At 53.7% G+C, this 25551-nt stretch overlaps 1 protein-coding gene across 1 annotated transcript in view; it reads left to right on the top strand.

Moving 5' to 3' along the window:
• Window positions 1–22584, top strand: part of Kif1a (kinesin family member 1A) — an 85499-nt gene extending 62915 nt beyond the window's left edge. The window contains exons 34-49 of the mRNA XM_051154373.1: window positions 411–519; window positions 994–1060; window positions 1158–1242; window positions 3366–3471; window positions 5682–5708; window positions 14280–14394; window positions 15409–15542; window positions 16674–16735; window positions 17116–17261; window positions 17664–17864; window positions 18383–18460; window positions 18981–19105; window positions 19679–19831; window positions 20167–20359; window positions 21132–21250; window positions 21733–22584. Of these exons, the coding sequence (XP_051010330.1) occupies window positions 411–519; window positions 994–1060; window positions 1158–1242; window positions 3366–3471; window positions 5682–5708; window positions 14280–14394; window positions 15409–15542; window positions 16674–16735; window positions 17116–17261; window positions 17664–17864; window positions 18383–18460; window positions 18981–19105; window positions 19679–19831; window positions 20167–20359; window positions 21132–21250; window positions 21733–21775 (1763 nt within the window). The 3' untranslated portion in view covers window positions 21776–22584. The remainder of the gene's footprint in view (window positions 1–410; window positions 520–993; window positions 1061–1157; window positions 1243–3365; window positions 3472–5681; window positions 5709–14279; window positions 14395–15408; window positions 15543–16673; window positions 16736–17115; window positions 17262–17663; window positions 17865–18382; window positions 18461–18980; window positions 19106–19678; window positions 19832–20166; window positions 20360–21131; window positions 21251–21732) is intronic.
• The last annotated feature ends 2967 nt before the right edge of the window (window positions 22585–25551 follow it).

Here is a 25551-nt window from a genome sequence, read left to right as displayed (position 1 = left end):
GAACTGAGTTTAGGGTATGCTGGGTGAGGTATGGGTGCTGGCAAGATGTTCTTGGACTGATAACGTTTTGCTATAGTCAAGTGTAGGTCAGATGATGGACCAGGCAGAGAGGTCCTGTGCATATGATAGGGCCTCTCCCCTGAGCAAGTGTCTCTGCTGACCTAGTGGCACTTGGAGTCTCAAGCCACCACCCTCATACCCAGGTTTGTAAGACTAGACGCTCATACTTGGGTATAGAGAGCATAAGTAGCCACACATCTGACACCAGTGCCACGTTTCTCATGCCTGATAGGCCAGAGTTAGAGGTGACCTGTCCATGGGTATGCCGGTGGGCACCTATGTTTGGGAAAGTTGCCTTTCCTGCCCTCTCCCCAGTACCCCATCACAAAATTGCTTTCTCGTCTTCTTAGTACCTGCCACTAAGCTCAGCACGATGACACGACCTTCCCCGGGGCCCTGCCACTGCAAATATGACCTGCTGGTCTACTTCGAGATCTGCGAGCTGGAAGCCAATGGCGAGTGAGTGGGTACTCACAGCGAATATGTTGGGCACCAGCTTGGAGCCCAAGAGTATGTGATTAAAGGATAGAAGGCACTGGGGACAGTGTTCTGGATGCAGCCGAGAATCCACAGTGGCTACTTTGGAAAAGGAGGGTTATGGGGCTCTGAGCTGATGTCTGGGGAGGCCTGGGACCAGGTTCTCCTTGAGTGTCCCAAGCTCAAGGCATAGCACAGGAGCCCTGACAAAACTGTTACCAGGTCACTGGGTATAGATTTCTGACGTGTAGGCGGGGTAGCGTGAAAATATGATACACCAAGAGCTGACATAGAGAGACAGCCCAGAATGACCTGACTCTGTGGACTGAGCTACCTGCTCTCCTGAAATGGTGGTCAATACCCCCGTTTTCATCTCTGCTGACTCTGGGACCAGGTTCTATGCTACGGGAGGGATAGAGAAAGTGTTCGCATCTCACCATTACCATTTTCTCCCAGCTACATCCCTGCTGTGGTAGACCACCGTGGCGGCATGCCATGTATGGGGACCTTCCTTCTCCACCAGGTGGGAAGCCTTACCTGCCCACCTCACACCCCACCCTCCCCCAAAGCCCTTGTGTCTCCAGGGCCTGCTGACTGTCCCCTTTCCTGGCATGTGGCAGGGCATCCAGAGACGGATAACTGTGACACTGTTGCATGAGACAGGAAGCCACATCCGCTGGAAGGAAGTCCGAGAGCTGGTTGTGGGTGAGTGGGACAGGCAGGGGTTGGGACTATTTTGGACAAATGCCTGGGTTCTAAGCACAGCTCTGCTCTGTGCCGTGTGACTCCGGCTAGGTCATGACGCCTTTCTGTGCCTCAGCCCATCACCCACATTTCTTCCTAATCTGTGCTGCCCTTCTAGAGTTACTGAAACAGAACCACAACAAAATGCAAAATGTTTCTGTTGAAACAACAGAAAGTGATCAGGTGTCATAGTTCTGGAAATCAGGGTGCCAGCAATGAGCATGCTGTCTGGGACACTGCAGGGTACTTCTTTGCTTTGCCTGGCCTTGGGAGGTGGCTGAAGTACTACTGAGTGTCCTTAGCTTATACAAGACTGTCCCAATCCTCTGCTTTATAGGGCAGGCTCCATGCATTTTGATGGTACCATGCATGAGAAGCCGGGCTACCACACTCACTCAAGACTGACTTCAGCTTGGCTAATGACACTACAGCACCCTGTCTGCTCAGGAGGCAGTTCTATGGGTTAGGGTCCTAGCACACCTCGTCAGGGAGGTCAAGCACACCGTCTTTTCTCTGTGGTCTCTTCTTTTGAACTCGGCTTTACCGAGATGTCCTCTACACTCTCATCTGGGGTCATGGATAGATATCCATTCCGGTATGTGGCTCCCTCTACCCTAAGGCCGAGGCATATCTCTCTAGACGCTTCTCCCAGTCCTGGCGTTGATGAACAAGTAGACAAGAGCTCAGGAGTGATGTCTTTAGACTGGTCTACCATCTGGCATCACCACCACATGTGGGGCCGTGGATAGTTGATCTGGATACCAGGGTGGATGCTTGCATTTTGTACATTTTGTGTCTGGGATCAGAAAAAGCATGAAACCAGTGCTCAGAGGACCCTATAGGGAGAGTCCGAAGACTCTCTTGGTCAAGAGACCAAAGTCAGGCCTAACACCTGGCTTCTGAGCCAAGCTACGCCTGGAGTTGGGCAGCTCTGCCCATGCTGGCATCCAGTGGTGGCCCGCCCACCATGTCCTCCTGTTCGGATGGACAGCCCAGCCTGCCTTAAGCCTTGCTTTCTTTCTCCCCTCTTTTCTAAAAATGCAGATACCAAAGACTGCCGATTTGGTTGGGCTTGGGGACTTAAAGGAAGTAGGGGAGATGCTGCTGCAAACGCACGGTGCCATTCAGGTTATAGGTGATCCCTAAGCCTAGCATCTCTCCCTGGAAAGCATCGATCTTTCAGGCCCTATGAAGTGGACACCGTGGGAAGAGGCCAGCAAAATGAAGGAAAGACAAGAGACCCTTTGAGGGATACAGATGGCTGTAGCCCATCTCTTGTGTCCTGACTAAATATGCCCTTCAGATCCTCAGGCAGAGAGCTCTATGGAAGTCAGTTCCCCAGGGCTGAGCATCTGCTCCGGGTGAGCTCTCTTTGCCCTAAGCCCCTCCCTGCCATGAGTATTCCAAGCTCCAGAGAGAGTCTGGCATCAAGAAAGGACTGACCGAGAGACCTCAAATTGCCTACTCCCAGAATCTTTGTGCTGCAGAGCTACAGGGAACTAGGCAAGACTGTGGTGGAGGGGAGGGGAAGCTGGTCACTGTTGCTGGAGGAGAGGACTTATGAGCCATTTGTGTGCTCCTTCAAATGAGCAGGAATTTGCTTCCAGCATGAGGAATTGTCAAAATAAAGCGTCTCTCTCACAGACAGACAAAAGGACTCCAAAAGTAGACATCTCTCGAGCACTGGAAGAGTGGCCAGTGCACAGAGCATATACACGGACAATGCTGCTTTCTCCCTTCATTATTGCTCTTTTAAGCATAAAACAGGGTAGGATTGTCCCCTCATCTTGCTTAGGTCTCCTTGTCCCACAGGTAGAAAGGCCTACTAGACAGCTGAGACCCACCAGAAACTGTAATTACGGTTGAAATATAGAAGGTGACAGAGAAAGAAGGCAATGGCTATGTTACAGGGGCCACCAGGACCCACCCCATCAGCCTCCTTGTCCACTCTGGTGCCTCTTACAGCATGGCCTGCGGTCATATAGAGAGTCCACTTGCCATCTTGGCTTCTGTCCAGAGGCCTCAGCATACCTCCACCACTAGCCTTCCTGGGCAGTGACGCCCAGCCGCTGCCCTTCCCACAGGTCGCATCCGAAACACTCCAGAAACTGACGAATCTCTGATTGACCCCAACATCTTGTCCCTCAATATCCTCTCATCAGGATACGTCCACCCAGCCCAGGATGACCGGTGAGTACCACAAGAAGGGTGGGAGGACCGCAAACCCTGCTGACCAGCTCCCACATAGGTCAACCACCAGCCTACCATGGCGTCCGCTGACCCAACTACTCATGCCATGGCCAGCTCCAGGCCTACCTGCCCTCTTTCTGACACCTAAGGGGACAGTACCATGAGTGGTGGCCCATGGCTTCCAAGTCTCTCTATCTACTTGGTTGAATGTCCTCCATCTTTGGTTTACACACTCATGTCATCCTGATAGGCAGCCAGCATGGCCTCAGAACAAGAGTCAAGTCTTACCCCTGGGAGTTCATGGGTAGATAGCTGGTGGTATGGAATGGGAGACTAACACAGGGGTCATCTTTCTGAGGACCACACTGGTATGAATAGGTCTGAAGTCTCTGGCAGGGATGGCTGGGGATAAACAAAGCATTCCAGAGACCACAGAGTTGGCAGTCAAGCAGCTTGGGTAGAGGTATGACAGTCAGTCATCACTTGTCACAGCTCCAGACTGTCCCACCTCCCATCCTTATCTGAACAGTAGAGGGGTAATGGAGCCCTAAGATGTCCTCGGCAGCCCTGAGAGGTTTGCCAGGGTACACGAGTATGACAGAGACTGCAAAAAGGCTGCCAAGGACCAGACACTGCAAGAGTCATCCTACCAGGGAGGATGCCCATGCCCAACTGGACAAAATTATTCAGGACATAGTCTTCCAAGGATTTGTGGTAATGTTTGGCAGGGGCTGGGCCCAGGCCTGGCTTTCCCCATGACTCAGTCTGGTGTGGTGCCGAGGAGCTCCAGCTGAGGCTATTTGTGGAGAAGCATTAGTTGAGGTGTATGGCACCTTAAGGAGGCGAGGGTGGATCACACCTCCGGGAAGGGTTGTGTGGACCCAGAGTCCTGGGAGTGGCCTCTATTCTTCCAACTTCTGAGTCCGGAGCTCCACTTCTTCACAGACACCAGGGGAAGGTCCGGAAGAGCTTCTCCCTGGTACCATAGGCAATGTCAATGGGAGCCAGGCAAGGGCAAAACAGAGCTGGGCATCAGTGGGGACAGTGGGCAGGACAGTACAGGGCCTAGGGTATACACGTGTGACTCGTCCTCACTTCGCACTCCTGGGGGTGTTTTCTTAGGAAGATGGCACTGTGAGGGATAGGCTGAGTTCACATGGAGGAGTAGGAGGGCAGCCAGGCTATATTGTGAGCCAGAGTGGCCTTCCATCTTCTCTTGCTCTGCAGATGCAGCCTTCTGAGGCAGAGGCCTACTATTCCTAATGTGGGTGCTGGCAGTGAGTGTGGGCCACTATGCCTGGGCATGGGAGGTCAAGACCACAAAGCGAGGGTCGGGGATGGGAGGGCCTGTCTGCCACCGAGTGCTAAGAGGTACTTTGGGGTCCGAGAATTACTTAACCCCTTTGGCCTCTGACCATCCATTACAAGACATTCTGGGCACAGAGGGGGAGTGGGGGGGGGACTAGGAGGTTAGTAGGTAAGTAGGAGCCTTTTGGGCTTCTGTTCCTAGTGGTCTCCTTGCACTAAGGACCTTGTCGCTGGTGTCTTCTTGTCATCTCCTCACCAGCCCAGCTGTTGATGTGTCCTTGACCCTGGCTAGGCAGAGGGTGACTAGAAGACCAACACTCATTGTACACTCAGCTGACAGAACTCTGGCTAAGCAGGCTCAGCCCTAGCACTGGACTGACTCGCTTCTGTCCTGTTCTCTGTCCAACCCCACACCTAGGTTGGAGGCCCTGGGTGCCAGGAGGAGGGAAGACAGTAGGGGAGCACAAATGTGGCCCCTCGCTTGGCTCCTGCTCTTGCTGTTCCTTGCTGGTGCAACCCCAGCCCTACCTATCCCAGAAAAGCCTCAGGCACGCTCCTTAGCCCATGGCCACCTCCCCAGGGCCCACTGGGGCCAGCTTCCTGTTCCCTGGACATGGCTGACATCCTAGGAGCCTTTGAGGGCCAGGCTGCTCAGAGACCAGCCACTATACAGAGGCTGAGGCTTGGGTCTGGCTTCCTCTGCCCAGGGCCTCAGGCTACCATGCGCTTTGCCACACCCGGGACTCTTCCTGCTCTACAGTCCCTGCTTTGCAGCCTCCCTGACCCTGAGTGGGTCTGCCAGCTACAGGCGGCTGTCCCTGCTGCCGCTTGCTGCTGCTACCCTGTTGTCCCGCTGCCCACCCGCAGCCCTTCACTAACGTGTGGTTGTTTGTGTTTTGCAGGCAGTTTCTTGATTCGGACATACCTAGGTACCATTTCTGTCCCTCGGTTTGATTTCAGTCTCTTACCTTCCCTCCTTCCTTCCCTGGTCACCTACACAACCCTGAAGTTTTAATTTCTAGCTTTTTCAACTCATAACTTGCTCACCTCCCCTTCCTGTTTCTCCCTCCATTTCATTTCATTTCCTTAGAATATTGTTCTGGTTTTATTTTTATTTTCCTCCCGCCCCCCAGCCCCATCTACCTGGCTGAGTCTCTCCTACCTCCCTTGAGCCTTCACTCCTGATTCCGGCTGCTTTTATAGTTTCTGCCTCTGTAGACACTGGCTGGCCTCCCGCTCTTCCCACCTCAGCCTTGCCTTCTATGCCAACCTCTACCCTGGCCAGAGTGGGTACAGGTATCTCCTGCATGCAGGCTGGACAACCCGGCTGCTGGGCTGCACCAGCTCGCAAGGGCCAGCCACTCCCTGCAAGGGGCCGTAGCAGGCAGAGCTGGGAGCATGGGGAAAGAGCAGACAGGACTCACTGCCAGGAGACTCCCATGTGCTCCACAGCTGCCCAGGAGCCCTTTCCAGGCCAAGTCAAGAAGAGGGACATCACTGTAGCCTCACTACCCTAGCCATAGCCTCTGCCTCGCGTCTTGAAAGTGGCAGGCAATAAGTCCATGAGAAGACTAGCGGGTTTTTGAACGTGACTTGTGCCCATTTCAGACTCAATATCAGTGTTGAGTCGTGGTAGGGGAGATTGCTGTTGTTCTCTTTCACCTGGCTTGAGGAAGTCCCTGCACACACGGGCCTATGCTGGGGCTCAGTGATCACTGGGGAAGGACAACCTCTAAGTCCCATGTCCATACTGGGTCCAGGAAGAACTTGGAGCTGTTCTGAATGGAAAGCCAAAGTGTCGCCTTCTGGGCACTTGCAGGATGGTGGCCAGAGCTTCGTGGTGGTCATCTGTCTCATGGGTCAGCTTTCTTAAAGTTATGAATGCTTAAAACCTTTAATCTGCACCACCCAGACGGAGCTCTAGATAGAGTGGGTGCACCGCCAGAACTTCAGGCTGTCTTTGTAGGGTCATGGTTGTAATAATGGTCAATGCATATAGCATTTATTTGCTACCTGGCTTCGATACCCGGGGGTGAGGGCCCCAGGAGGAGACCCTACAGGGTCATGGAGCTGTGGCACTCTGAAGCATATTCCCTGAGCCATGGGTGTGAGAAACATCTGAATTACTGACACAGACTGCTACCGTGACCCAAAATCCATGTGGACCCTCCCTGGGGACCTGGGGCTAAATAAGGCAGAACTTCATCGAAGCACAATTAAAGTGGTGGCCACACTCAAGCAGGAAACGTAGCTCTGCCAAACCTGAGCACTTCTCACTCTCTCTCCCTACCAAGATCAGCTTGGTGGGCAAGTAATCTATGCTCAAACCAATATAGAACCAGATTCCCACCTGCTGGTGGCCTCTGTGTGTTTGAGAGGTCTTCCTGACTGGGCCAGATAGCTCCAGCTATAAACATCTACTGCCTCCAGGAAGCTCCTGAATAAGCAAGGAGACACTGGCATGGTACAAAGGAGGGAGCTGATCTCCTCTTTGGGGCTTCTTCCTCGCCAGCCGATGGGTCTCACCAGTGCCTATTATGCACTTGGGTCGTACTGTCCTGTAATTGTCCATCCCATTCTAAAAGCAAATTTGTTAGTAACCAGCCTAAGGTTTGGCCTCTTAGGAAGGAAGGAAGGAAGGAAGGAAAGAAGGAAGGAAGGTTGGTTCTTAGACTGGAACGTGAACTTCCTTCCAAATTCAGTTCTACTGGACAGGGATCCACTGTAGTATCCAGTACTACCATCATGGTCTGAAGGGGAGAAACCTTACCCCATGGGATCCTGGGACTGCACAGCTGAGCTGAGCCTGACTGAGTCATTTGCTAAGTAAAGATGGGCAAGTGCCAGAACCTTCTGGAGTTTACTTCTGCCCCGAGGATGGGAAGTGATGGTAGCCACAGGCTGGGGAGACTAGCTGATTCATGCAAAGCTCTCAACTCAGACCCAACATGGAGCCTCCTGTGGAGCCCGACAGTGGCATTTGGTGTAAAATATGCATAGCTCCTGTGCAAATTCGGGATGGCTTCTATCCAAACCACTGAGGAATCACACCAAGATACTGTGAGTCGAACACGGAGCCTCCATGAGAGTTGTGGAGTGTTAGCGTGGTGTGTTTGTGACTTATCCACACTTCAGAAAACATTCGATCTGACATTCTACCCATCGTGAGCTCCTTCCAATGGCCTCACACCCACCTGCCCTGAGTTATGGGGTTCACCTGGGTGGGTATAAGGGGCAACAGGTCCTCGTGGAGCCTCCACAGGGAGTAGGAGAGCATCTGGGGCTTGGCTCTCATCATCTAACAGGCTTCAGCACTCATTCTGAGGGCTCTAGTTTCCTGGGGAGGGCCAGGGGAAAGGTCTCGTGGAAGCCGATGTCCCTGTCTATCTCCCTTGATACATTTGTGAACTCATAGCATTCACTCTTCCAGGCATCCCTGAGTCCCGTGAGCTGCATCTGGCTTGGCGTTAGGAATTGGAGGTCCAGAGACCCGAAGCCTATTGGATAGTCATTCACTCCATCCCCACTGCAGTTACTGACTGGGCAGGCTCTGTGACTGCCTTGAGGCCCAAAGGGTAGCAAAGGGCTTTGTATCAGGATCCAGCTCTTGACCCTCCTAGATGAGGGGTGGGCCCAACGGAGAAATGACATCAGGATGGAGGAGTTCATCCAGACTGGGAGAAGGAGGTGTTCCTGTGAATACAAAGAGGAAAGTCAGGGCCAAAAGGCTGGCTGCTCTCTTGGTCAGCCTGAGCAACTGACCAGAATTTCCCTAAAGGTAGATCTGGCCAAAGTCCTCCTCCTCCAAAGATAGCAATGTGGACTGGGGAGTCATGAAATAAAGGCTGTCTTCCAGGGACAGAGGTCATTACCAGCTCTGGCCACCTGTGCTGGGCTATGGCCCCAGCACCTACCAGATGGATCTGGGATAGAGTCACACTCTGTTTTCCTGTACATTCCCATGGTCTGTGTAGCAGGATGCAACTCTCTGCAACTGCATCCCTCCTTTTGGCCTGCTTGCCATCCCAGCTCCTCCGCCCGCGTCCTTGGCAGGCTTCATGCTCGGCCGCCATTCTCTCGGATGCCTTTCTCACCTGCTTATCTCTGGTCTTCCCTTCCCTGTCTTGATTTGTTGAACGTGTCTCTGGGTTAGGCTGCAGGCTCTAGTGTCCTGGTTCCCCCAAAGGACGGGAACCCCCTCAAAGGAGCCACAGGTAACCTCGAAGAGTGAAGAGGGCAGGCAAGGATGACGAGGACCCAGTTAGGTAGAGAGCCACCATGAACCTGCAGGGAGAGTTTGGAGTGCAGCTAGCTAAGGTGTCTGGTCCAGCCTCCCCCAGGGTGTTGTGTTGGTTGGCAGCCACTCAGCCTGGTTGTGCTACTGCCATTTCAGTCCTGGGACAGGGTTCAGATGTCTGTGGCCACTGTCTGTCTTGGTCTACCCAGATCTGGGACTGTGTGTGGGATTTGTGCTTGATGGCGGTGTGTCTTGTCACATCTAGACCAACACCAGCATTGGGCCACTTCCCCTGCTCTCAGTTTGTCACCGATCATGCCATCAAGCCCCATAGGGGAATAAACTGCCCTATTGTAATCTGGGGACTAGTGAGAGTCAACCTGTGAGATGGCTTCCTTGGAGGATCTGGGCCTCCCCCCTCTAGAAACAGACTTCCCAGGTAGGGCACCCTGGGTTTCTGGCTGCAGTCTTAGGCCTGGAGTTTTATATTTAGATCCTTAGGAAATCTGCTTGCATTGGTGCCCACCTTGTTTGTCCTCTGTGACTGGAACGCCTTCAAGATGTAAGAGTCAGAGGCACGGGGCTGCTCAGCAGCAGGCAGAGAGCTTCGCCAAAGACAACATTTATTTACAAACCTGCATGGGAACACATGGGCATATTCAGAGAGCATGAGGCAAGAGGAAGTTTTTTAAAGATTTTTTTTATTACATCAGGTATTTTACTTTATTTGTTTGTTTGTTTGTTTGTTTGTTTTTGAGACAGGGTTTCTCTGTGTAGCCTTGGCTGTCCTGGACTCACTCTGTAGACCAGGCTTGGCTCGAACTCACACAGATCCATCTGCCTCTGCCTCCCGAGTGCTGGGATTAAAGATCTGTGCCACCACTGCCCAGCCCACGTCAGGTATTTTAAACCAGTCATCTTTAGTCACAGTGGTCAATACCAAAAGACATCAGTAGTAGGGTGAATATCTTGGTTTTTCGAGACAGGGTCTCTCTGTGTTAGCCTTGGCTGTCCTGGACTCGCTTTGTAGACCAAGGCTGGCCTCGAACTCACAGCGATCCACCTGTTGGGATTAAATGCGTGGGCCACCACACCTGGCCAGGAAGCTGTCTTTGCAGGAGTGGATAAGCAAGCTCATGATTTTGTCTGTCTCATGACAGTTAACTTGCAGGCATTTGTGGCAAGAAGCCTCCCCCCAAGGCCTCCTGGCTTTATCCTTGTCATAGGTGACACAAGGGAATGCATTTCAGCCTGACAGTGTCCTCAGTGTCCTTTTTCCTTTCATAACATCACAGACAGTAGGATCTGGTGTTCTGTGCAACTAGATGTGCCCATGACCTGATCTTCTCAAGTCAGGAATAAGGGTATCAGAGGCTAGGCCTGGAGCTGGGCATCCATTGCTGACTCACCGTTTCTGGTCAGACTTGGAAAAATGTGTTTCTAATTTACAGACACGTGGTGGCATGGGATCGCTTGCTCAGGTCCCTGCAGCCTGTCTGTGATGATGATAGAAGTTGACTGAGAATGTCCCATTGTCCCCTCTGTGGGCAACACTTGTATAGTGAGTCTGCAGTACTCCCCACATGAGCCATCCTCTGCCCGAGCACTGTGCTCGCTGTATCACAGGTCTGGATTTGGCTGTCCTGTTTGTAGGCCTGCAAGAACAGCTGTGTCTGTCCCCTTGGGAGAGAAGAGAACCACCCAGTAGGTCTCCTGGTGTCCCTCCAGGTCAAGTGAGCAAGTTGGAGGCAGCATGTTGCCTGGAAGGCCAAACTGCTATGCCCTTGGGCTCTGGTTTGAGAAGGAGCCTTGCTGTGCACCCTTTACTTCAGAGGACCCTGGTACCTGCCCCATCCTCTGCACAATGTAGGCTAGTCATTTCCTATCCCTTCCATTGGAATGGAGTCCAAGGAATGCCATGTCTACGGGGACAGCACAGCAGACGGGGGCTCAGGTGGCACCAGAGGGACAGCAGCAAGAGCAGTTGGTGCCCAGAGGGACTTTCCCTTCTTTAGGTTCATTTCCTCAGCTATATTTGGATGATCTGCAAGATGATGAGCAGCAGAGCAGATAGCGAAGGCCGTCTGGGGCCACCCGAGGGTGTCTGCTCACGGGAAGACACCACTCAGCGGTCTGGGGTAAAGCTCAAGAATCCATGTCTTAAGTTCCTGGGTGCCTCTGGAATAGGGTCATGGCTGTTGGGACTGCCTTATGACCGGCCTTGACCCTCTCGGTGTATCTGAGTGTTACTGGCCCATTTCCTGATGTTCCAGGAAAGTATCTGGGGTTAAGTAACTTACAGGAGAGTTGGTGGTTCTGGTCCACTGTGGGTTGGAGGAGGGTTGGGAGACTTGCATCTGAAGAAGGCCTCTGGCTGCAGACTTAAAGTGGCACAAAGGCATCATGGGACAAGAAGCAGGAGGTACTTTGTATGCTTTGTCTCTTCTTCTGAAGCCATCCGAGTTCAGTCATGGAGATCTCCTGGCAACCTTATTTAATTTACTCACTCCTGAAGGCCTCCTCCCTGTATATGCTGTACCACCTTGTGGATGCCTCACAATAGGGCTTAAAATTTGACCCAAGGGAGCCGGGCATGGTGGCGCATGCCTTTAATCTCAGCACTCGGGAGGCAGAGGCAGGAGGATAGCTGTGAGTTTGAGGCCAGCCTGGCCTACAAAGTGAGTCTAGGACGGCCAAGGCTACACAGAGAGACCCTGTCTTTGAAAAACAAAAACAAGAACAAAAATTGACCAAGGGATGCTGGGGTACCTATTTCCAAGCTGTTGGCTAAACGTCAGCCTGGAAGGAGTGGAAGGCTGTGTGGAGGAGGGGCAGACTTCCCCTGGGGGTACCTGATGCTCAGTGATCCTAAGTGGGTTTCGTGCTCCATATGAAAGTGAGGTTCTACTCTGGCCTCCAAGGACTACCCCGTTGTCCTTGTCCTGGGCTTTCCCATGTAGGCCACCTCTGCTTTTCTGCCTTATGACTGATGGTGATAAATCATGGGTCCCATACAATGACCTGCATGTTTGGTGGGTCCTACAGAAGTGGCAGTCCCTCTGCTTCTCCCAGCTTGCCCACTCTTGGGCAGGGTGACTTCCCTCAGCAGAGGGTTAAGGGGCACAAGGAAGCTCCATTCACTGGGGAACCACAGCCTGTATCCTATGGCCATATAAGTCATGGCTGGTGGAGGGCAAGGCTGGTCACAAGGCCCATGTGTACAGCCCCCTTAGGACAGCAGATGACCTCCAGGGCCAGGGACTGACCATCACTTGGAAGTGACTTGCAAGGAGCTTCATGGCTGTGTTGATATTGGAGCCTGCCTGGTTCCTGGCCCCTGCAAGATGGGGCAATGTTTGAAAAAGCTCAGACCTGGTACAGAAAATGGTGCAAATGGAGTCACACCTACCTCAAATAGGCACCCCTTGCTCCAACCTTCAGAGATATTTCAGCTTGCTGGCGTTTGAAGAGTCCTCTGAGAACTCAGGGGCCACGGTTTTGTTTCCTCTCACCTGGGCCTGGGCTAAGGTCACTTTAAGCCCAGCTGACAGAACCCACTGTATTTCCAGGAACACCCCAGATGAGTTCCGAGACCACACTGGTCTGACCACACTCAATCCTCTAGGTGTTCCACTCAGGGCAGAGAGGCAAGGACAGGTCTGGGGCTCAGTTCCTGAGGGGGATTCCAGGCTTGGAAGACTAGTCTTTCCAAAGGCAGAAAGTAAACCCTCTCTATACAAGCATGCACACACGCACCACTCAGGAACGTCAGGCCACTTCAGAGACTTTGAAAGCAAAGGATGGTAGATACAGGTGCAAGGTCCAAGCAAGATGTGACAGAGCTGGTCCCACCCTGGCATCATTGGTAATGATGACACTGGCTCTAAGGTGCCCCATGACAACCTCTATGCTCTCCTCAGTCACGTGGTAGCCCTTGGTTCTGAAGGACATCTTGATGGAATAGGGATAGGTACTGCCCTGTGCACCAAAAGGAGACAGTGCAGAGACATAGCCAACCCTGGGGGTCTGAGGTGGAAGCAGCTTCATGAGGAAGTGGGGCATGTGTGGGACCGGGCTGGGGCTCCAGGGGGCCCCTCAGCAGCTGTGCTGGCCATGGAATGCCTGTTCTGACGTCTCGCTCTCTTCTGTGTGTGTGCGTGTGTCCTGGCTGCGCCCTTAGCGTTTCCTTCGGAAATGACACTAGGTACAGGCACCATTCTCCCCTTCCCCTCGCTTGCTCCGTCCCTTCTACTCTGTCCCTTTCCCATCTCCAATGCTGCCTGCTCTTTGTCCTGTTCTGGTCACCCGCTGTCTCCACTTGCCTTAGACCTCTCCTTAGTGATATGTGTTCTGACAGTGGTCCTGTCCAGCCTGCTTTGTACCATGTCCCTGACCCATTGACCCCCATACCCTATCCCCTGGACAGTGTCATACAGGAAGAAAGGCAGCACTAGCTAATCTCTCACATGGCCAGGCACCTCGGGGAGCCTGCTGGTGCCCTTGGAAGGCCTGGCCATGAAGTGGTGCGAGAGTATGCTGCCCCCCTGGCCTGTGAACTGTTTTTCTTAGTGAGGATGCTTGGATGGAGGTGGGCTGTGGGTGGCTGTGTTGTGAACTGAGGCAAATTTCTCCCCTGGGGAACCCTGGAAATTTAGGGTGAATGGAACAGATACTGTCACACAGCAGCCATCTTCTAGAGTAGGGGCCTACGGGGATTGTGGTGCAGGGCTCCCTATGGTAGATGCAAAGTCCTGGGCTCCTGGTAGCCACCCTGAGGCTGCTATTCCTATGGGACTGCTCTCAGGAGCCCATGAGATGCTGCTCACAGGCCGCTGTTTCCACTCCAAGCATCCTCCTTCAGGGCCTTTCCCTGGCAGCGTGAGTCCTAATGGAAGGGGTGGCCTGAGGAGGGCGTGGCTAACTCGGGGAGATCCCTAGTGATGCCTCCTTGCTCAGACCAAGGCTGGGGCAGTTCCTCTGACCTCCTCCCTGCCTAGCCCTTGGTGTGCCCTCCTTTCCTCCCAGACCACACTGGAGCTGAGGAAGCTAGGGGTGGCAGGCAGAGGTCCCCATGCAGGCCCCTGCGTGGTCCCTGGTCTGAGTGAGGAGGGGGTCTGCCCTTCTTGGCGCCACCCAAGCTTCCCAAACCCGTGACTCCAGTGATCTCCCCGCGGTTCTCCTCTATCTGTGTCTGTCTGCATGCTCCCATTCCGACCGAGAGCAACCTCACATGTTATTTTTTACCTCATCTGTTTTCTTCTAGGACCTTCTACCAGTTTGAAGCAGCCTGGGATAGCTCCATGCATAACTCCCTCCTGCTGAATCGTGTCACCCCTTACCGGGAGAAAATCTACATGACCCTCTCTGCCTACATTGAGGCAAGGCATCCGCATTCACAGTGCCCGTGTTACTTGAGGGTCTTGCAGAGTGGCATTGAGGTCCAGGGACCCCACTCTCTTCTCGGAGGATGCCCACAAATCCGTGAATAAACCCATAGGCTTTTTTTTAATAATTTTAAAAATTTTTTTATTTATGTGCATTGGTATGAGGGTGTCAGATCTTAGAGTTACAGACAGTTGTGAGCTGCCACGTGGGTGCTGGGAATTGAACTCAGGTCCTTTGGAAGAGCAGGCAGTGCTCTTAACCACTGAGCCATCTCTCGAGCCCCAGCCCATAGGCTTTTAATGGCAGTGCTCAAAATTAGTACACGCCTGTATCTTTAGTGTGTTGGACTTCAGCTCTGAGACTATAAGATGGCTGCATCATCACCAGACATTACGTCAATATCCCAGAAAATACAGAAATAGAAGCCCTTCACTGCCACTCCTACCCTCAGGCCTGCAGGCACCAGGCAATGGCCAGATGTGGGCTGTGGCCCTTCTCTGAGGCACAGGGAGAGACTGGAATGTGCTCTCTAGGTACATTAGCAAGGGAGGATTCCGGTGGTAGTAGGATCCTGGCAACATAAAGGGCACCACTTCTCCACAGAGCCATATTGCCCTAGACATCAAGTGTGGGCTGCCTCAGGGGCAGTGACACAGCCTGGGAAATGCTGGCAGGGCTCTGACCTTATATTCAGGGCACATCTGCTGTGACCTGTCTACGGTGCACAGCTGGAGCTGGAAAGCATCAGCAGAAAGCAATTTGCTGTGGCCTTTTAGAGTCGAGTGACTGTCAGATCTGCAGGAAGATTTCAGGCTGAGCCCCTGGCGCTCTCCTCTAGGAGTCTTCCCAGGGTCGGGAACAGGCATTATTAGCAGCCTTCAGTGAGTAGCTCTTGTATCAGAAAAGAAGGGATGGGATGGAGGGATGCGCAGTGAGTGAGTCTGGCTGAGCTGGGGCCTGGCACACTGGACCATCTCTATGCCCATGACCTCTGTCTTATGTCACAGATGGAGAACTGCACCCAGCCAGCTGTCATCACCAAGGACTTCTGCATGGTTTTCTACTCTCGTGACGCCAAGCTACCCGCCTCACGCTCCATCCGCAACCTGTTTGGCAGTGGGAGCCTGCGGGCCACAGAAGGGTGAGCTCACTGGGGTGGTCATAGGAGGGAGTCTGTGCTTCAAAGAGGGGAGCTCACTAAGCGGGTGGAAGAGGGCTGCCTCTTCCCTCTCTGGGCATAGAGAGAGCTAGGGTGGGCTCAAGAACAGTCTTGAGTTCCCCCTCCACAACAGACTGACACTCCTCTGTCAAGAAGCCCCTGACCTCCATAGCACAGGGTGATGGGGTGAAGACTCAACTTCTTACCCTCCAGCTCCCTGCCTTCAGTTACCCTCGCTGGTCAGTGGAAGGACACATAGGTGACATTCGTCATATAACGCAGGCATGGGGGAGGTCTCTATTCCCCATGGGAAGTAGAAAGGCCTATGGACACCTGCCTCCCCATGGGCGTGCTGTATCCCCACACCAGGCATCTCTGCCCTTAGAACTGCTTGCAGCTGCCCGGAGAAGCTGGGTGAGTGTGGTAGGGTAGGAGTGGTAGTGGAGGACTCAGGACAGAGCTTCAAGTAGGATGTGAATTAAGCGACTTTGCAGGACACGGGGAAGCCCAAGGAAGTTGGACCTCAGACACTGGACCCATCCTCCTCCTCCCTCCTCTGTTCTCACTACTTCCTGTAGCTTCAGTGGGAGGGACTGGGCTAAAGCCAAGGGGGCAGTGAGGCCCTCTGCAGCTTAGTGCAGGCCACTAATCTACTACATGGAGGCAGTGTCTGGGCCACGCTGGGCACAGCCAAAAGGAAGGCCCTTGGAGATCAGGACCCAGTGACCAGCGAGGCCCATCTCCACTAGAGGGCTGTGCTGCGACCTTGGTGGAATTGGCATCGTAGGAACAGGAGGGCTTCTTGGTGGAATGTGAGGACCACAGGGGAGTCATGATGCCTGGAGCTGAGGACTTGGGGACAAATGTGATGCTGCCTCTGTGTGTCCCAACTCCCCCAAGGAGCTCCAGCCTCCAAGTGGGCCCTGAGAGCCGGCATGGGAACTGCAGCTTATGGTGTGACCTGCCATACCATGAAACGGGCTACCTGCCTCAGGCCTGTGATGAGATCTGTGCCCAGGAATGTGTCAGTGGTGGTGAACTGTCCCCTTGTCTGTCTGCCTGTCCTCATAGCTGTGCCTAGTACTGATGTGTCCTCTCCCACTGCTCCCTCAGCAACCGTGTGACTGGCGTGTATGAGCTCAGCCTTTGCCACGTGGCCGATGCAGGCAGCCCAGGTAGGAGCCTGCCCTGATTACTCTCTGCTGGGGCAAGAGTCAGGGCCCTGGGATGCCTAGCTTGCTTAGCCTCCCTTGGCTTGACCTCTGCTAAGTTGGGAGTCTTACCTGCAAAGCATAAGTACTTTCCCCTCAGCCTCCAGAGCATCCTCAGGTAGGAGGTTAGAGAGGAAGAATCAGGTTTGCTGCCTGCTGTGGCCACCCATGTCGTAGTCCCACAGAAGAGGGACTGTTAGGCAGCTTTTTGTGGGTAAGGTCCACGAGGCCCTGTGGCCTCCAGCTGGACCAAGGCCCAGTAGAGCCAGTCTTGAACCCAGAAAGGAGAGAACTTTGGCGGCTGTGTTGCCTGTCAGAATGCTAGAGCGTCGGTCCCCATGCAGGGATGCAACGCCGGCGCAGGCGGGTGTTGGACACATCAGTTGCCTACGTCCGGGGTGAGGAGAACCTAGCTGGCTGGAGGCCCCGGAGTGACAGCCTGATCCTGGACCACCAGTGGGAACTGGAGAAACTGAGCCTCCTACAGGAGGTGAGTGTAGGAGCCACTGGGGATCGAAAGACACAGGACAGCAGGGCTGAGTAAGAACAGCTAGCCAGCTGAGACTCAGAACAAAGCCCAAGTGGATGTAGCACCCACTGGAGCTGACACTGCTGGTCTAGCCAACGGGGAGTACATGGGAAGCAGGGTGCAGAGGCATGGTCCCCCACTGCTCACTACAAGGCCCAAGAGTATCCTGGAGATACTTCACGGCTGAGTTCTGACAGCAGGGTGTCACCAGCCCTCAGGTCACCAGCCATAACTGAGGCAGGGCAGATGTTCCCATACTTTTTACCAAAGGACCTTGCTGCTGTGCAGTGTAGCTGGCTACCTGGCCTGACTGGTGCAATCACTCACCTTGGTCATGTCCCCCACCCCCGGCCCCCCTGGCAGGTGGAAAAGACACGGCACTATCTGCTCCTACGGGAGAAGCTGGAGACCACCCAACGGCCTGGCCCTGAGGCACTGTCCCCAGCCTCCAGTGAGGACTCGGAGTCTCGAAGCTCCTCAGGGGCATCTTCCCCGCTGTCAGCTGAGGGTCAGCAGTCACCTCTGGAGGCTCCCAACGAGAGGCAGAGGGAGCTGGCAGTCAAGGTAGGTTGGGCTGGTGGGTGTTGTGGCCATGGCTTTGTCTTTGCCCTGGTCATTCCGGGATGCCCCAGTGGTCTAGCCTGGCCTATGGATAGCTCCAAGCAGAGCTGCCAAAAGCTGAAGGGGGAAGAAGAAAGGACCAGGGAGTCCCTTGCCTCCTACCTCACCCCACCATATCCTCCTTCAGAAGCCTTAGCTTGAGGCCTTTTATAGGCTCCCCCCCCAGCAGTGACTTACCATATCTTGAACCCCTGAACTGCTGGGGAGTTAGCTCATTGTCTCCATTGAGAGCAAACCCTTGTTGTTGCTATACAGGCCACTATGAAGGCCTCATGCCTTCCTGAGAGCACTGGGTAGGAGTTCCCTAGTTTGTCCCATCCCAAAGTTGGGTGGAGGTTTTTCCCCTGTCAACCTGCTGTTCTTCAGCAACTTCCATCTGACAGTGTCTGGGGCAGGGTGGATGGGCAGCCCTGTGCTGCCATCAGTTCAGGCCTGACTGGTATGGTGTTCTCTGTCTACAGTGCTTACGACTCCTCATGCACACATTCAACAGGGAGTACACTCACAGCCATGTCTGTATCAGCGCCAGCGAGAGCAAGGTGAGCGAGACCCTGGATAACTACAGTCAGGGTCAGTCCTGGTCTTGTCAGGCAGACACAAGGAGGGTTTCCTTAGGATCTCAAGTCTTGTGGCCTGGTGATATAGCTCACAGCTAAACAGCTGGTTTCCCTGGGCCTGGGGATCTGAGGAGGCTGGGGGTATGAGGGAGGGCCGGTCCCAGCCTAGTCCAGATCTCATAGTGTCTACCCAGGCTCTAACTGTCTCCTGCTCTCTTCCCATCTCTTCCTGGGACCATCATCCTGCAGGCTGCTACTCACTCCAGAAGCTCACGCCCCACTCCCTATAGCCTATGAAGGGAGAATCCACCTGCGTCAGGGCAGTCTGATGCCCTGGGAGGAATAAGTCAGGGCTGGTTAGGAGTTAGGAGGCAGCCAGGGGTACAAAAGCTGGGGGAAAAAATGGGAGCAAGGATGCAATAAGAGAAAGTGAAATGCAGGCCGACCCCACCCTCCTCGAGGCCTGGACACCCATCTGAGAAAGACTTTGTGTCTCCTGCAGCTCTCTGAGATGTCTGTCACCCTGATGCGGGACCCATCCATGTCTCCTCTGGGTGCAGCCACGCTTACTCCCTCTTCCACTTGCCCCTCTCTGATCGAAGGACGCTATGGTGCCTCTGATGTGAGGTGAGTGAGTTCTGTACTACTGAAGGAAGTTTCTAGCCCAAAAGCCAATTGGTGATAGTTTCTGGGACTCTGGGAATGGAGAAAGTGGGCTGGGGGGGGGGGGGGGACGGGGCTCTGGGCCCTTCAGGGGACTTGGAAAGGTCCAGTATGGCAGAAGAACGTGTTGGCTTTCTTGGAGTATGTGTGTTCATCTAGCTGTGCCCGCTATCTCCCAGCTAGCACAAATAAAAGGTATGTTAGTGACTGAAATACAACAACAGAAACACTCCCTTTTCAGGGGCTGGGCTCATAAAATACTAAGTGAGCCACCACCAGTAATTTTAGAGAGGAAAGAAAGCTGCGTAGGCTTTTATTACGGGGCAGAGACTAGGGAACACCCTGGAGGAGGTGCAGCAATGCAGAGCCTGCCCTGACTGGGCTACGAGCCACTGCGGAGCCTCCTCACACAACCCAGCAGCCTGGGAGCTGGGTGGACTCTGAGACCTGGAAACTCCTCCTGCAGACATAGCCAGACACCCCCTGATCTCTGAGGAAGATCACCTCCTCAGAAGCAATGCCACCTTCTATTTCTAGGACTCCCCAGCCCTGCTCGCGGCCCGCCAGCCCAGAGCCCGAGCTCCTGCCAGAAATTGACTCCAAGAAAACCCCCTCTCCTGCTCGGGCAACAGAGGCAGAGAAGGAGCCCCAGCGCCTTCTGGTCCCCGACATCCAAGAGATCCGAGTCAGGTATGCAAGGTCTTTGCCTGAATTAGAAGCTTTTCTCACAACAGGTACCCAGCCCTGACCTATGTGCAGGGCAGAGCTTGGTGCCAGGGACCCCTCAGCTATCTACAAGGCAAGCTCCTATGACCCTGGTCGACAGAGATGGTAATCGGAGAGTAGTGGGTGGGTGAATGGTGCAGAGACAGGGATCTAGTGGACCCTGGGCACTGGGTAAGTTCTCGGGAAATCATCTAGATACGGGTTGGCAGATGTGTTCTTGGACACCCCAAGGCAAGATCTGTCAGCCATACCTGACTGCCCAGGGTTCCTGAGTCAACCTATGCATCTCTGTCTCACAGCCCAATCGTCTCCAAGAAGGGGTATTTGCACTTCCTGGAGCCACACACAGCTGGCTGGGCCAAGCGCTTTGTGGTAGTAAGGCGTCCCTATGCCTACATGTACAACAGTGACAAGGACACCGTGGAAAGATTTGTGCTCAACCTCTCCACTGCCCAGGTGGAGTACAGCGAGGACCAGCAGGCCATGCTTAAGGTATGGCCAGGGCCCAACTCTGATGTACTGAGTCTGCGCCGCGCCCCAGGGAGGCACCACCTGTTTGGCTATAGCCTCTGACCTGCCCCTGTCTCAGCCTCAGCAAAGCTCCTAGTAACAGCTATTGGTGATGACAAGTATTGCCACTTGTCCATGCAATTGCCAACAGCTAGGTCCTGTCCTGGGGTCCCTGGAGGTCCTGGCAGGTTGGGCTGCCCCTCACAGCCCCACCAAGCTCTCTTGGTGAAGGCATTGACTCCTCATGGCACCCCACAAGTAAACAGTGCCCTAGGAGTGTGGGGATACAGCTGATTGGAGGAAAGGCTCTCCAAGCCATAAGGAAGGAGGCTACAGTGCCCACTGGGTACTTTATTCCCTGTGGTAAGAGGGAGCTATATGAACCCAGTTGCTATGCACACCCAATAGAGAGGACACAGATGAATGGGGCACTTCATCTAGGTTCCCAGGCAGGGATGTAGCCCACGAAGGTCAGACTCATGTCCCAGGGCTATAGAGCAGCATAAACAAAGGCCTGGAGCTAGTTTCCTGACCTCAGAGGCTTCCAAAATGGAGCTACATCCCAGGGTGGTCAGGACAGGTTGTGGGTTTCACACAGAAGCTTGACCCCCTACAGCCCTCAGGGTGCTGTTCTGTGTTAGTTTGGCCTTCTCACCAACTTACCCACTCTTAAGGCATTCCTAAAGGGCTCTTTGTTGGGAGTAGCAATGGCCACATCACACAGAGCCTTCTCACCAGTGGCTTCCCGTTTCAGACACCCAACACATTCGCTGTGTGCACTGCACACCGAGGCATCCTGCTACAGGCCAACAGTGACAAGGACATGCATGACTGGCTGTATGCCTTCAACCCGCTCCTGGCTGGGACCATTCGGTATGGGCTGGGCAGGAAGAGGGACAAAAATAAATAAATAAATAAAAATAAAAACTAAAATAAAAATAAGGAAACACCACATGGAGACCTAGTGGATACCCAACCCTTCAGAGGGAGGGCTGGGGCACACAGGGTCCATGTTCTTGGGGCTGGGACATCCTTGAGCATGCTGATACCCATGTCAGTGTCATTGCTGAGCATGCAATAAGCCAGCTGGAAGGCTTTCTGAATGCAGGCTCTAAAGGATGAACCCGAGATCCCACCCCTTCTATGTACAGACTTGATGAAGGGCCATGGAGGGGGGGCGGGGGCTAAGGGGCCTCTCCAAAGCACTGGTGTATCAGATATCAAGACCACCCGTGGTACGGTGTGGTATGGAGGTCTGCTGAGCTGCCTTTGGCTGCTGGAGGGTTTGAGGGTGGGGTCATCTCCTGATTCTGACTACAGTTTCTCTCACCCCACCCCTCTCTGCACCCTTGCAGGTCCAAGCTCTCCCGAAGGAGATCTGCGCAGATGCGGGTCTGAGCTGAAAGCCTTCCGGGCGGACTTCGGGTGGCCCAGACCACTCACTCCCCTGTCCTTACCATCTGTCCTGTCATCTGCCACTCAAGCCCTTCCCCCACCAGGAGACCTGTGCTGGGCCCAGCCAGCAATCCCACCTCTGGCCGGAGGCCTATGCCACAGGACAAATTGTGCCCCTGGAGGTTGTGTGTGTTATTTCTTCCAAAATTGCTCTGGTGGGAACTTTGGAATGCCAGGAAGGTCAGAGGGCACAAGACCCAGGGTATTGCCGCTGTTCTAATATTTTTTTAAGCATAGACAGACTTATAATTAATATACATTAGTTAGTGGCGTTGAAACAGTCCTCTGAGACATTAACTATAAGACTGTGCTCTGTTTATAAGTATTTATTTCTAATTGCCTCCAGATAAGGCTGTAAGGTTCATGTGGAGCTCCTCTCCCCCTCCCCGTCCCCAAACACACTGCCCTGACCCCAGTCTGGCCTTGTTGGTTTCCACATGTCTCCAGCCTGCCAGGAGCAGAGTGGAGGAGGGGTTTGAGCAAGGCATAGCTCCTCACAGCTGGCACAGGATAGCCCCACCCTGGCCAGTTTTATCTGAGATCCACCTTAGCAGGGTATGTGTATGAATGAGTGTCTGCAAGTCCTGGGACTTTGGCAACTCAGAAATTGTTGTGCAGTACTTCTGAGGGGACAGTCCCCAAGTTGGAGCGCCAAGGGTAGTGCAGGCAGCTTTGAGGAGGATCAGGTGAGGTGTATGGAGGAAGATGCACCCCTGGTAGGCAGTGCAGACTGGCTCCAGCTGGGCATATACAGGCTGTGGGGTTGGTGGCTGCGTATACACAGGACTGTGGGTGTTCAGGATGGGGTCTCTGACTGTAGCCCTGGGTGTCAGTGAGAAGAGAAGCAAAGATGTAGCTCTGGGAAGGTTCTGTGATCGGCAGTCCCTTACAGTCTGCCGAGAGGGTCATGCTCCTGTAAGTCTCAGCAAGAGAACTCAATGAGTGATGTGTCCCTGTCAAGCAGATGAGGGTGACCTTGTGGTGGTCTTGGCAGATGGACTCTTAGGCTACCAGGGAATTTTCATACCACAGGCCCATTTGGAAAACCAGAAACCAAGCCTCATTGTCCCCAGGGCTCATCAGAGGCGGTTACCCTGAGCAGCCAAGTATTCCAGGCCTTTCCTCCCATCTTGGCCGGCCTCTCCCCATTCTAGATAAGCTGCTGGATCTGAGCTCCCTACCATCTCAGGCTGTCTCCACATGACACTGACATGACAAGGACACTCTTGAAGCCAGTGTTCACAGCATCTCTACTGACTGGAAGGGCATAGAAGGTTCTGGCTTCAAGGTCCCTTAGCATAGTCATCAAGGGCCCTGCCCTTCATCCAGACATAAAGATCCAGGGTGGTGGCAGGGCTTGTGCTGGCAGTAGGGTGTGAACCTGCCAGCCAGTGTGAGACCATCTGAATCTGAGATTTCACCCATCACTGGGGTCAGATGTCATATAGGTAGTCACCATGATGTCTGGCCACCCTCCTCCCCAGGCATCAGGTCTCAGGAAACCCTATCTATGAAGCGGAGAATACGACTTACTTCTAAGAATCCAGATCAAAGTACCCATCCAAGACCAAGATTAAACCCTAACCAGAAACCAGGTGACTCATGCTGCCCCGGATGGACCTTAGAGGCAAGAGGCTGAGATCTAGAGTGGAGGGGAGACAATGTTTTTAGCAAGCTCACTTTGGCACTCATGACCTACTCAAAGAAAGGAAGGAAAGAGTTGCTTAAATATCTCAGTTCCCAAGGGCCACCGGACCACAGGGCCACCCAGCCCCCAGCAGGCAGAGAGGTAGTCAGGCCTGCCAAGCTTGCTCAGGTCAGCCAACCTGAAGCGGAGGCCTTGGGAGAGTCCAGCTCCACCCAGCATGTGGGTGTCTGAGGCCAGCCAACCTACAGAGCACCTGTGGCTGGGTGGGGTTGGAGAAAGGTTGGGAGTTCTAGCGCCCCTACACACACACACACACACACACACACACACACACACACACACACACACACACACCATTCAGGGGGCCATTCCATATTGGCCCAGTACTGTCCTGGCTTTGCCTGGGAACCAAGAAGGGCTCTTGGTTTTTATGGGAGGTCTTGAGGCAGAACCTAATAACCAGAACTGACGGACCAAGAAATCCATCCACAGCTCAGGAAACCTGGTTTCTTCATGCCCTCCTTGCCCAAAATTACCTGTATGTATATCATGTCAGCTTGATGGTCAGTCACCCAGCAGCTGTGACACGGAGGCATGCCGTGGGGGGTGGGGGTGGGGGCTCATGTCCTCAGGCAGATGCAGCAAGTCTTCCTAGCTAAGGCCGGTTTCCTGCTAAATGCAGAGAGAGATGGATCCAGAGGACCACCTCCATAAGTTTGCTTTTGATACTTGATGCTGCCCAGGCTATCGCCTCAATTTAGTTTGGGATAGTCATCTTTCCTGGGGAGGGTGGGCTGTTTCTGCATCCTGGGAGAGTTCTTGTTAGGTTCCCACGGGACTCTGCTTGTGTCTGGATAACACATCTAAGGCTTCCCTCTCTAAGCAATCATGCCAACATCTTATTCAACACACACACACGCACAAAACAGATGACAGCTGTATTAAAAGACCCTCCTTGTCTATCCTGGTCCCTGGAGACCCCCTGAAATGTTGGGATTGTTGAATGCAGCTGATGTTTCAGGTGTAAGCAAGGCTAAGGTGTTGGTCCTCTGCTCCATCCAGCATGGGGCACCTCAGAAGACACATTCCTTTACAGCCCCCCCCCCCCCAGGGACTGGAGCTCCTGGGACTGGAGCCGTGCAGTCCTCCAGGATGGACGTGTGCTATGGCTGACCCGAGTCTCTCCTTGAGCCTGGACCCTCCTGTAGTTTGTCTATACTGAGGGGCCCCTGCAACCCAGAGGCCGTGTCCCTAACTTGTACATATGTGATTGCTGTGGGCAACCCCTGCGCCCCCCTCCCCCGTGTCATAACCACCTGACGTAATGACTAGTATCCTGCTGTTTACACCTGAGTGTTAGCTGTAGGCTCCTGTACTGTTTGTGTGCACTTAGGGCTCTGTCCAATTAAGAAATAAACGTGGCTCTCATGCAACACACCCCCACTTACTTACGTCTCTGTCTGTTGGCTGCAGCTGAAAGATGCTCGCAGGTGCCTCTATCCAACCACAGATGGTACTGGCTCCCTGGCAGTGAGGAAGGGAGGAGGTGGCTTCTTGGGGGTCCACGACACAGATGGTTAGAGAGCTTTAAGGGTGACAGGTGCAAGATGATACTAGCCCACTCGCTTCCCTCAGTACTGACTGAACCTATTCCAGGTATCTGTGTCTGTGAGTACCAGGCTCTAGGCAGCCTGTTCCTCACTTCTCCCCTGAGAAGCTTTTTCGGTCCCTCAGAACCTTTGTCCCACAGGGTGTGTGGAGCCCTCAGGGCCTCAGAGCGTGCCCTGAGGTACTGACTTGAGGCTCTCACTCACAAGGCCCTAGTCTTTCATTGGGCTGGGAGTTTGGGGTCGCCATTGCACTGGTAATTCATGGGAGTGTGAGAAATGAGTGAAGACACAATCCAAAGCATATCGGCAAGTCAAGAGCCCACTGCCTCGCTCTGGTGGCCATCACTTTTCCTAGCGTTCTTAGGTGATCGGCTAACGCAGAGCTGCAGTTTCTGGGTGGAAATAACACTGGAGCGTATGTTTTTTATTCCAAGAAGTGCTGATCGCCAGGCGTGGTGGTG

The sequence above is a fragment of the Acomys russatus genome, chromosome 12 (genome assembly GCF_903995435.1).
Source record: "Acomys russatus chromosome 12, mAcoRus1.1, whole genome shotgun sequence".
NCBI lineage: Eukaryota > Metazoa > Chordata > Mammalia > Rodentia > Muridae > Acomys > Acomys russatus.
This window is presented reverse-complemented; position numbering and strand designations above follow the sequence as displayed.